The 12,800-nt window shown below is 37.4% G+C and overlaps 1 protein-coding gene across 2 annotated transcripts in view; it reads right to left on the bottom strand.

Annotated features, from left to right (window-relative positions):
* Suz12 (SUZ12 polycomb repressive complex 2 subunit) overlaps nucleotides 1-12,800 on the bottom strand; it is a gene marked incomplete at its 5' end in the record, with an annotated part of 50,374 nt that overhangs the window by 18,124 nt on the left and 19,450 nt on the right. For both annotated transcript variants that reach the window (XM_013503467.1, XM_013503468.1), the window contains 4 exon segments: nucleotides 4,353-4,446; nucleotides 5,851-6,082; nucleotides 7,797-7,882; nucleotides 12,436-12,485. In XM_013503467.1, coding sequence (XP_013358921.1) covers nucleotides 4,353-4,446; nucleotides 5,851-6,082; nucleotides 7,797-7,882; nucleotides 12,436-12,485 — 462 coding nt within the window.

Here is a 12,800-nt window from a genome sequence, read left to right as displayed (position 1 = left end):
ACAATGCCATGCGCTCTCCCCTACCTGTAATGTATGAGGCCTTGTCCCCCACAGCCCTCATTCATAGTGCTTTAGCATGTTTTTTGATCTTTCAATCTGATAAGTGAAAAAATGACATCTCAGTGTATTTTAAATTCAAATGTCTTACCTTTCAAATTGTTCAAGAACCATATATTAGTTTTTTCTATGAACTTTTTATTGTATCCTTTATTTTGTTATGCTATAACTTCAAAATGTTTTTAGTGTTACCTGGGATTGAGCCCAGGACTTGGTGCATGATAGGCAAGTGCTTTTCCACTGAGCTATGTCCCCAGCCTTTTCAATTTTATTTTAAGACAGGGACTCTCTAAGTTGCCCAGTCTGGCCTTCACCTTGTAATCTTCCCACCTCGGCCTCAAGTAGTCAGGATTACAAGTATGTGCCACTGTACCCAGGAGGCTATATTCCTTCTGAACTTTTTCTTTCTGAATTTCACTATCTTTTTACACTAGGGGAATAAGATCTCAGTAAGAGTCGAAAACAATTGCCTTCGAATTTGTCTCCCCCACCATTTCTTTGAGTGAGGGACTCACTCTGTTGGCCAGCCTGGCCCCTCTGGTCTTGAACTCCTGGTCTCAAGTGGTCCTCCCACCTCAGCCTCCTAGTAGCTGAGACTTCAGTTATGTGCCACCATGCCCTGCTGTGATTTATACTTTCACTTTGGCTAGGATGGCTTTTTTTTGTCTTTTTGAGACAGCGTCTCGCTATGCAGTTCAGGCTGACCTTGAGCTCACTTTGTAGCCCAGGCTGGTCTCAAACTCACAACGATCCTCCTGCCTCAGGCTCCTGAATGCTGGGATTATAGGCGTGCACCACCATGCCCGGCACCTGGCTTTTTATTTTTTGAAGAAGTTTAGATTTTTATTTTACTCTCTATTTCATACTTTATTGCTTTTGAATTTTGTTCATTCTTTATAAATAGTATTTCCAACTGAGTGTGGTGGCACACGCCTATAATCACAGCACTCAGGAGGCTGAAGCAGGATTGTTGTGAGTTCAAGGACAGCCTGGGCTACAAAGTAAGCTCAAGGCCAGCCTAAAGTGAGTGAGAACCTGTCTCAAAAAAGACTGACTAAATAAATAAGTAAGTAAGTAAATAATACTTCCTCACTAAAACAAGATGAGGGCTCCTGGAAGAAATCCCAAGCTGAACATGTTGGTACATGCTTGTAATTCCAGCCCTTGGAAGGCTGAGGAAGGAGGAGTGATGCAAGTTTGAGGCCAGCTTGGGGCTACATAATGAGTTTAAGGCCAGCATGAACTACAACGGCCGGGCCTGGTGGCGCACGCCTGTAATCCCAGCACTAGGAGGCTGAGACTGGAGGGTCACTGTGAGTTGAGGCCAGCCTGGGCTACAAAGTGAGTTCAAGGCCAGCCTGAGCTGCATAGTGACTCTGTCTCAAAAAGACAAAAACAACAACAAAAAAAGGCAAGAGGAAGAAGAGAGGAAGGAGGAAGGAGAAAAGAAAGAGGAGGAGGAAGAAGAAGAAATAATCCCAGAGCAGAGGTATGAAAAGGAGAAGGTAAATCTGTACTATTATTCCAGAAAATAAGCAAAAAAAACAAAAAAAATCAGAGGAAAAAAAAAGCCAAAATGACCTAAGAGCCTGCTTGAAAGGCCTCCCCTTGACTAAATCTAGGATACTCTGAGGATTAAAATGTATTAACATAATTAAATCAGAACAAGTTAACTAAAAATAGGATTTACTAACCCACATGATAAAAAAAATCAGAATCATCAATGGATATTAATGGTTGCTGACACAATTAAGTGAAAAGACACTGGGGTAATAGGTATAAAAGGATATTCCTCAGGATCATGTATTACCACAGAGATTATATTAGTTAACAAAAAGGGGAAAAGTATTTTAAAAATAAGACAGTGCACACCACCTTGACCAAATGACCAAAGCTAGTATTACCTTTTGATCTGTCATGTAGGACACAAAGAACACATAACTAATTAACATCTGTCAAAAACAAACAATCCAATCATGAAGAAGTAAAAAGACAAGTCCATACTGGAACACAATGTACAAATAGAGGCCTGTACTTTAAACGCTACAGCAGGGTTTAGTGGCACATGCCTATAGTCCTAGCTATTTTCGAAGGTAAGACAATCACTTGAGTCCAGGAGTTTGAGCTCAGTCTACCTAACACAGCAGGACCTTGTTTGTTTAAAAAAAAAAAAAAAAAAATCCAGGTATGGGGGCCTCAAAACTGTACTTGCACGCATGTAGGAAGCTGAGGCAGGAAGATCACAAGTGCAAGCCTAACCTGGGCAATTTAGCTAGACTCTGTCTCAAAAAAAAAAAAAAAAAAAAAGAAAAAGCTAGAAATGTAACAGTGTGAAGACCCTGGGATCAACCTTCAGTATCCCAAAAACAAAACCAAACCAAAAATTACGATTAAGAGAACCGTTCCAATTGAAGAATGGATAAGTAGGACAACTACTGGGGGAGAGGAGACATCACAAAGTATAAAGGACATTACTGGGATCAAATGGGGAGATAATGGTTTTATTATATGTTAATTTCCTAAGCAGAGTACAGTAGAGGTATTGTGATTATGCCAGAAAATACCTTTGTGCTTTGAAGATACATGCTTAAATGTGAGGAATGAGCTATGAAGTGGTGTAAGTAGCCGGGCATGGTGGCACATGCCTGTAATCTCAGCACTTGGAGGCGGAGGCAGGAGGATCATTGCAAGTTCAAGGCCAGCCTGAACTTCATAGTGAGACCCTTTTGTCTCAAAAAGACAAAAAAAAAAAAAAAAAAAAAAAAAGTGGTCTAAGTAATTTTTCAAACGGTTCAACATAAAACACAAAATATACCCAAGAAATAAAGCAAATGTGGCAACATGTTATCTAGGTGAAAGATATACTGGTGTTAAATACAGTATTTTTTTACCATTTCTATAGGTTTGGAAATTTTCAAAAGGAAAAATTCTTAAGTTTCTTGTTTTTTTAAATTAAAATAAAAATATCTTTCATACAACATGAGGGAGAAAGAATAAAAAAGAAAATACAACAAATCCCCTCTCTTGTTGCCTAAAAGAAAACATTTAACAATATCAATGTATTCCAGTATGCCTCAACCTATTTGCTTGGACACAGGTGCAACCAGCATCTTCTAATTCATTTATATTCCTTTTTTTTTTTTTTTTTCCCCTATTTAAATCTCTGACTTTAAAAATACTTGTATTGGTTTCTATTACTAACATTAGGTGACACTAGGTTATATATTCTAGGAGAAGATGACAGTTGAATATCTCCCTCATTATTTTTAATTATCTTTTTGCTAAGTGCTTTCCATCTTTTTCTAGCTGGCTGTTTACAAATGATTACATTAACAGCACCAATCTAGTACATTTTCAAAACAGGAGGAATGGCCCAGTTATTTTTCTTGACTCTTTCTTATACATGACTGACAGTGAACTGTTAAAAACCTGAAATCAAACTCATACAAGAAATCATGGCTCATGACAGGTTTCATCCTTCAGTTCCGTAGTACAAAAGAACGCTGCCATTTGTTTCCTAGATCTTTTACTGATGCTAAAGCATTCCATTCCCAAACAAAAACTGCACGGATGACTTTGAGCATTGGTATTCCTTTTCTTCCTGTGCCAAATGCTCGTACTGCCATGAGATGATGATTATATATAATTTTCTTCCTTAACTTTAGTAAACATGTAACCTTAAAATTTGCACAGGATCCATGTCATTCCAGTCTCTGGCTCAAATGTTACTTCTTCCCACAAGCTTTCTCTATGAGCAGCAACCATTTATTCTTTTATTTTTCTTCACAGCATTCACTACTAAGTGACATTAGTAGTTGTTTTTGTCCTTTTGAGGCAGGGTCTCGCTATGCAGTTCAGGCTGGCCTTGAGCTCACTTTATAGCCCAGGCTGGCCTCAAACTCACAATCATCCTCCTGTCTCAGCCTCCCGAGGGTTGGGATTACAGGTATGCGCCTCCATGCCCAGCTTATCAGTTGTTATTTTTGTGGAGTGGTATGTAGCCAGTATTAACAGTTAAGTTCCAGAAAGACAAAGACTTTGTTGCCTTTCTACTGCATAAAACAATGTCTAAGAGCAGACAATCAGAATATACACAGTACTTGCCAAATCGGAGTTCCTTATCTGTTCTTTTGTTTTCTATGTGATGAAGTAAAAATTCAGTATGTACAAAAATTTCCTCATTCATAACAATAAAAAACAAATACAAAGAAACAAACATATCACCATCATATTCCACTGCAGAATAAAAACATTTCTAGAACATTATGGAAGTCTTACTTGTCCATCAATATTACCTGTTCTTATCAAATACTGTCATTTGTGCAACAAATGTCTTTTCCCCATCTTCACGATTTCGTTTTCTTCTGGCTGGAAGTTCTTCATTAACATCTGAATTTAACAAATATTTCTCATAAATCAATTATTCAAACAAAAATGTGCTAATTATGATATATGGTCCCTTAACATGAAAAACACTACATTTACCTTAAATGAGATACTAACTACAATGAAGTTACAATACAATGTTCCGACCATACCTGTCCCAATTCCATGTTTTTGCTGTAAATGTGTATCCTTTATTTTCTGACAATAATCATCAATATCCCTACATCCTTGCAAATACTAATTTTTATTTGGAACGGTCTTTGCTAGGCAAATTCCTTACCAACCATTCCTATTTAAGAACTTCAAAGAATACTTAGAAACTCAGGATTATTTCTCCTAAAATGCTTCTCCACTGAACTTTAACCTGTATATCTATTAGAGCATTCATCTTTTTTTTTTGGTACCAGGAATAGAATTCAGGAACTTGCACTTACCAGGCAGGTGCTCTGCCACTAAGCTATGTCCCCGGCCCTACAGCATTTATCTTCTTAATTACAACTATTTATTTCATGTCTATTGAGTGAGCCTTTGGAGAACAAGACTGGATGATTTAATTATCTTTATATCTCTGCTACCTATATGTTAGTTAAATGATTACCTCACAGATGAATTCAGAATTGGTGGAAGTTTAGAGGGATGGGAGGGGTCAGTATGTGCTAAGTATAATAAGATGACCATGTTCAAGCTGGATGGAGTGGTGTGCACCTGTAGTCCAAACACTCAAGAAGCTGAGAGAAGTAGGTCACTTGACCCCAGGAATTAGGAGTCATATGTGTCCAGGAGACATAGCAATAACCAATCTTGGGTAGGGCAGGGCAGGGCAGGGCTGGGTAAGGTAGGGTAGGAAAAGAACACAATTTGGTGTAAGTGCTGTGTAGACAGGTGTTTTCTATAAAATTCTTTCACTTGTTTATGTTTGAAACTTTTCATAACAAAATGAGGGAAGTCAGGTGTGGCAGAGAGCAACTACAGTTGTAGCACTTTAGAAGGCTGAGGCAGAAAGATCATTTGAGTTCAGGAGTTAAAAGGCCAATGTGGGAAACAGACCCAAACTCAAAACAACAAAATAAAACCAAAATAAATTACAACAAAGAGAAAGTCAAAGGATGAATTCGCTGTTTGCTAACATATTAACTCAGATGGATTCTGGAAACAAAGATTTTAAAATAACTCGAAAAGAAACTATGAAGGAATACTGGTTCAATCATTTTCACTGACTACTTCAATCTCCAATGATAAACGAAATCTAGTAAAATTACTGAAAGAAAAATTACCAGTGTCAGGGCTGGAGATTTAGCTCAGTGGCACAGCACCTGCCTGGCAAGCACAAGGTCGTGAGTTCAATTCCTGGTACCGGAAAAAAAAACAAAACCAAAACCAAAACCAAAAAAGAAAAAGAAAAATTACCAATATTTTCATTGGTTTCTCCATTAATCATTCCATTAAACTCTCTTCTTCCTGGACGAGTCACTCTAAACAGCAATGAGTAAGACTTCACCATATGGCTGTTACTAGGCTCAAATTCATTACTGGAAACTGCAAGGGATGGGAAATTTCCAGGTTTTGTTTGATTGAGGTCGGGATTCAAAGGCACCTGCTTTTTACCTGTGGGAACTTGCCTTATTGGACAACTCACATCCTGTAAAAGTAAAGATTACTGAATTAATTCACATGTAAGCAATAATAATTATAACAATACTTTTTATCACAGGTATAAGAAACAAGTAGAGCTGGGCATGGTGGCTCACGCTTCTAATCCCAGCACTCCAGAGGCTGAGACAAGAAGATCACTGTGAGACCAGCCTGGGGTACAAAGTCAGCTCAAGGCAGCCTGAACTGCATAGTGAGACCCTGTCTCAAAAAGACAAAATAAAACAAAACAAAACAAAAAACAAAGAAAACACAGTATAGGTCATGATGGTACATTAAAATAATCATCATTCTGAGCTAGAGTGACCTGGGCATGATGATACACAACTATAATGCCAGAAGTCTGGGAGGCTGAGGCAGGAGAATCCCAAATTGAAGCCCAGCCTGGGTAATTTAGGAAGACCCTGGCTTGAAATAAAAAATAATAAAGGGCTAGGGATATAACTCCCAGCACTCGGGAGGCTGAGGCAGGAGGATCATTGTGAGTTCGAGGCCAGCCTCGGCTACAAAGCAAGCTCAAGGCCGGTCTGAACTCCACAGCGAGACCCTGTCTCAAAGGGGAAAAAAAAAAAAAAAAAAGAATTTGAAGCAATAACTTAACAGTTGATAACAATTTTTTTTTTTTTTTTTTGCCTAAGAGTGGTATTAAAAGTAGTACTGACCTATGGAATAAGCTAATAGACTGAGATGGTAGAAAAGGAACCAAATACATGTCATAAAATAATAAAACTGAACCGGGTGTGGTGGTACAACATTTGTAATCCCACCATTCAGGAGGCTAAGGCAGGAGGATTCCGCTGAGTTCTAGGCCAGCCTGGGCTACATAATCAAGTTCAAGGCTAGCACTGGGGGATACAGCTCTGTGGCACAAGCACCTGCCTGACAAGGCCAGCCTGGACTACACAGTGAGACCCTGTCTAAATAAACAAATGAAAACAAAACTGTTTCGTTCATTTTCAGACTAAAAAAGTTTTGTATAGACACCTAGTCACTAGAAAATTAAAAAAAAAAAAAAAAATTAAAAAAAAAAAATATATATATACACACACACACACACACATATAGGGAAGGTGGGCAAGAAATTACAGTGTTAAAATTCAGTCATGGACATAACTGCTAAATTACTGAGGTTTAAAAACTGCCTTTCAACCATGTGTGGCGGTGTGTGCCTGTATTCCCAGCATTCTGGAGACTAAGGCAAGACACTACCCTGAGTACAACACCAGCCTGCGCTACATAACAAGACCCTGCCTCCAAAAATAACTACAACCACCACAACAAAAGCCTTCAATTTGATCAAGGATAGTGGTACATTCCTATAATCCCAGGACTCTGAGAGGCTGAGACAAGAGGATAGCAGATTTGAGCCCAGCCTGGGTGATTTAGTTATTCAGAGAGAGAGGGATAATGAACCTATGAAAGACAAATTACAACTTGGGCATAATGGCATACTTACAATCCCACCACTCTGGGAAGCTAAGGTAGGAGGATGCTAAGTTCAAATCACACTTGAATTTAGCAAAACCTTGTTTCAAAAAATTTTAAAAGTGGTGGGGATGTTACTCAGTGCAAAGGCTTTGGGTTCAGTGCACAGTATAGTAACAGTAACAACAAAAGGCGGCTTTAAAATCTAATATATATGCATCAACATGTTAAATCAGAAAATTATCCACCTAATCTACCAGCATCATTTTATACATTACCTTTCTTTTTTTGTGGCAAACTTTGACAAGCAGGACTTCCAAGGTAACAGAATTTTGTTCATTTTCTGAGTTTTGCGATGGCTTATCTAAATAGAAAACCAATACCTTAAAGTTTATTTTACAAACTATAGAGAAACACATTATTTGTTCTTCTAGTCTGGAGATTTTAAACAATAAAGACTTCCTATAATAAAGACTTATCAGAAGTTTACTCATTATTTTCCCTACATCTCTTCCAAATTTATAGCAAATTTTTTTTTTTTTTTGAGACAGGGTCTCACTGTGTAATTTAGGCTAACCTTGACTTTACTATGTAGCGCCAGTTGGCCTTGAACTCGCAGTGATCCTGCTGCCTCAGCCTCCTGAGTGCTGGGATTAGAGGCGTGTGCCACCATGCCTGACTGATTATTTTTGATTTGAAGATTTAATACTTATAATAAAAGAATAAACTCCTATTCAAAATAATTTTTGAAGGATAAGGATAAACCTCAATGGTAGAGCACTTGTTTAGTATGCTGGAGGTCCCAGAGGCCCACCCACTGCCCCCATAAACACTCCAAACCAAATAATGTTGCTAAATACAGTTAAATCTTCTTGGAAGCATGAATGATAACAGTCCTGGGAAGGCAACTATGCACAAAATAGGTTATCTTTCATGTGTACTCCTTCTTAAATCTACTAGAAAATTTAAGATAAATTTAAGTTGAATTAGTTACTACTATACATGTTTGATTATGAAGGCACAGATATTCAAGAAGTTCTTGATTTTACTATCAACTTGAAGAGACTGAAATGGATTTCAAAAAATATTATATTTGGAGGTGGTACCAGGAATTGAACTGAGGACCTCACGATTGCCAGGCTAAAAAATATTAAATATTATAAAAGGGGAAAAAACCTTTTTTTTTTTTTTGCCCTTTCCCTGGAATTTCTCTTTTGTTTTTTGTCTTTTTGAGACAGGGTCTTACTATGCAGGTTCAGGCGGCCCTGAGCTCACTTGTAGCCCAGGCTGGTCTTGAACTCATAATGATCCTTTGCCTCAGCCTCCCTAGTGCTGGGATTACAGGTGTGCACCATCACGCCTGGATTCCCTGGAATTTCTCTGAAGTTTCAATGAGTTAGCAAAAACCTTGTTACCATTTACTACTTTATTCAGTGTCCATACTGAAAGAAAACAAAACAATCTTATGCAGGATACATGGCTAAATATTTCTCGAGCCGGGGATATAGCTCAGTGGCACAAGCACCTGCCTGGCAAGTGCAAGGCCCTAAATTCGATTTCCGGTACCAAATAAAAATAAATATTTCTTGATTAGTATCTATGGAAGTTGTAAGCAGGATAACATCATTTTAGTATGACAAAAAAGGCCAGGCATGGTGGCACACTCCTATAATCTCAGCACTCAGGCGCTTGAGGCAGGAGAATCATAACAAATTCAATCTGGGCTACATAGTGAGTTCAAAGCTAGCCTGAACTGTCTCAAAAAAAAAAAAAAAAAAAAAAAAAAAAAGGTAAAAAGACTCTTGGAAAAACATTCAGCATGAAAATAGTACTCTTTATCATCCCTATCAATTCACTCTAAACACTTTTAAGTACTGATTACTAGTCTTCATTTAAAATAAAAACAAAAATCCCATGTATGAGGGATCTCTTTATTTGTTTTGTATTTTTGAAACAGGGTCTTGCGGGACTGGGGATTTAGCTCAGTGGCACAGTGCCTGCCTGGCAAGCACAAGATCGTGAGTTCGATTCCCGGTACCAGAAAACAAAACAAAACAAAAGAAAACACAGGGTCTTGCTATGCAGCCCAGCCTGGTCTAAAAATCTTACTGCAGCCAGATGTGGTGGTATACACCTGGTAATCCCAGCACCTGGGAGGCTAAGGCAGGAGGATCTCTGTGAGTTTGAGACCAGCCTAGGCTACAAAGTGAGCTCAAGGCCAGCCTGAACTGCAAAGTGAGACCCTGTCTCACAAAGACAAATAATTAATAATAATAATAATAGTAATAATAATAATAAAAATAAATAAAATAAAATAATGTTACTACAACAGCTTCCCCAGTACTGGGATTACAGGTGGGCATCACCACATCCTCGGTTTTGGAGATCTTCATGTTGGATTTCTCTCTTTGTTTCTTTAAAAATTACTCCGTATTAAAAAAACAAAACAAAACAACTAGCTGGGTGTGACGGCGCACCTGTAATCCCAGCACTCTGGAGGCTGAGCAGGAGGATCATTCAAGTTCCAGACCAGCTTGGGCTACACAGTGAGCTCTAGGCTAGCCTGAACTGTATAGCGAGACCCTGTCTCAAAAAGACCAAAAATAAAAAATTAAAAAATTAAAAAGTAAAACTATAACTATAACTTAAACAAACAAGAGAGGCAATACAAACAGATGCTCCTAACTTCTAGTCATTTGAAAGTTAAAATGGAAAATTATTTTCAGGAAATGGACATATTAACATTTTACTTTCTCATTTACTTTAACATGAAGGAGAAAATAAAATCTTAAAGTGAATCTGAGAAATTTTTAAACTTTACACTGTTTTCTCCTGCATAAGTCCAATTAGACGGCAAAATAATTTTTTTTTGAGACAGGGTCACTATATACTTTAGGCTGGTCAGTGAATTCACTATTTAGCCCATGCTGGCCTCAAACTCAGGACCTCACTCATGGTGATGGTCTTGCCTCAATATCCCTACTGCTAAGATTATAGGCGTATGCTACGACACCTGCAATTCCTGTATATTTTAAATCCCTGAAAACAAAGGGCTAATGAACCTATAAATTCACATTATAAGCCAGACATAGTTGGACACACTTGTAATCTCAGCACTTAGGAGGCCTGAGGCAGGAGGATTTTTGAGTTTGAGGCCAGCCTGGGCTACAAAGTGAGTTCAAGACTAGCCTGAACTGCATAGTGAGACCTTGTCTCAAATAGAAAAAGAAAAAAAAAATTCACATTATAAACTAGGTTTGGTGGCACTCCCCTATAATTCCACCACTCTATAAAGCTGAGGCAGGCAGGAAGATGGCAAATTTGGATCCCACCTAGGGAATTTAGCAAGATCCTGTCTCACAATTAGAAAAAAAAGAATATCAAAACAGACAGGATATACGGCCGTACAGAGGCCCTAGTTTCAATTTCCAGTATGACCAAAAAAAAAAAGAAAGTCAAATTATAGATAGGTGTGGTAGTACTAGGGAGGTGAAAATAGGAGAATTTTGAGTGCCTGAGCAACTTAGCAAGACCCTCCCTTAAAATAAAGAGTAAGAACCAGGCATGGTGGCATGCCTGTAATCCCAGCACTCGGGAGGCTGAGGTAGGAGGACTGTTCCAAGTTCAGGACCAGCCAGGGCTACAAAGTGAGCTCAAGGTCAGCCTGAACTGCATAGCAAGACCCTGAAAAAAAAGGGCAAATAAAATAAATAAATAAATAAATAATAATAATAAGGGATGGGGATGCAGCTCAGTGTGAAGGACCTTAGCCCAGCCCCAGTATCACCAAAAGTGAAATAAGCTTCAAAAGTACTAGTCAATACACTTTAGAAGTACTACAGAAAACCAAATATGGATGATTTAAAATAAAGATTCCAGCAGACAATTATAAATAATGTAAGGGGAAACCAAATATGTTACTCAGGTTACTCCTATATAAAAAATGGGTTAGACGTAAGTATAACCTAAAAGTTACATTACATAATACATAATCAGATTTCAAATTTCTTCCATAAAAAACAGAATCAGTTATTAAACTGTCTACTATAATTATCTTTATTATTATTATTTTTTTTGCTTACAGTGCTGTAGATTGAACTCAGGACCTTTTGCATACTAGCTAAGTAGGATTCCCATCACTGAGCAGCACTCCCAGTCCCCTGAACTGTTTCTTATTGAACAATATCAAAGAGGACCAATATTTCTAATAAAGATTTTATCCCATTACACAATTAGAGGATATACAAGCTCACAGACGTTTTATCCATTTTTAAAATAGTAACTTTTCCTGGTATATTCTCAGCTTTTACTGAAGTAACATAAAATATTTTATAATTTCCTTGATATAATACCTAACAAGCTGACAACCTATTGATAACAGTGATCATTTCAATTGTTTTACTATTGTTTAAAAAAATTATGCAATAACATTAACTCAAAATGTTTATACAGGGGCCGGGGATATAGCTCAGCAGTGCAGTGCCTGCCTGTAAGCAGGGTTGTGAGTTTGATTCAGAGTACCCCCCACAAAAAAGAGTTTATGCAGATGGATCATACTGAGGGTAATCTTCACCAACCCCAGCTCTGTGGCACTTAATTAACAATTTTATCATTTATAACTTCAAAATTTTATCATTAATAATTTTATCATTTATAACTTCAAAATTTTATTTATAACTTCAAAAACATTATGAAAGCAGGGGCGGGTGTTGGAAGAATGCTTGTACAAAACCCTGGCTAGGTTCAATGCCCAGCTTCACACACACAAACAAAATACAGTCAAAAAAAAAAAAGAAAAAAACCATATTTACCATTAATTATAATTTTATAAATATATACCCTAAATACTCTTCTCTTTTACACTCATAGTGGTATTTTGCTGTTAAAATTTCAAAATATTTACTTTAAAATACATACCGTTTTTGTGGAAGAAACCAGTAAATGTAAGCTGCAAGTGAGCTGACAAGCTAAACAAAACAAACAAAAATTTTTTATCACTTTAATGGTCTATAATAAAATAGCCTAAACTTTAAAAAAAAACCATTAAAATCAAAACTATTCCAGCTATTTGTAAATCTTTGGTTTTCTCATTCTTATTTCTACTCGGGAATGAGAATTCTCTCATCTTCATTTCTATTCCATGACTCTGTGCTTTGTTGTAAAGCACAACATCCAGACTACGTTTATATACCACACAAATATAAACAATCAGAAAACTCACAAAAATAAAAGCAAATGTGCCAAAAAAGGTAGTTAAAAAAGAGCCTACTGAGAGGTCTGAT

The sequence above is a fragment of the Chinchilla lanigera genome, unplaced genomic scaffold (genome assembly GCF_000276665.1).
Source record: "Chinchilla lanigera isolate Chin_1 unplaced genomic scaffold, ChiLan1.0 scaffold00080, whole genome shotgun sequence".
NCBI lineage: Eukaryota > Metazoa > Chordata > Mammalia > Rodentia > Chinchillidae > Chinchilla > Chinchilla lanigera.
This window is presented reverse-complemented; position numbering and strand designations above follow the sequence as displayed.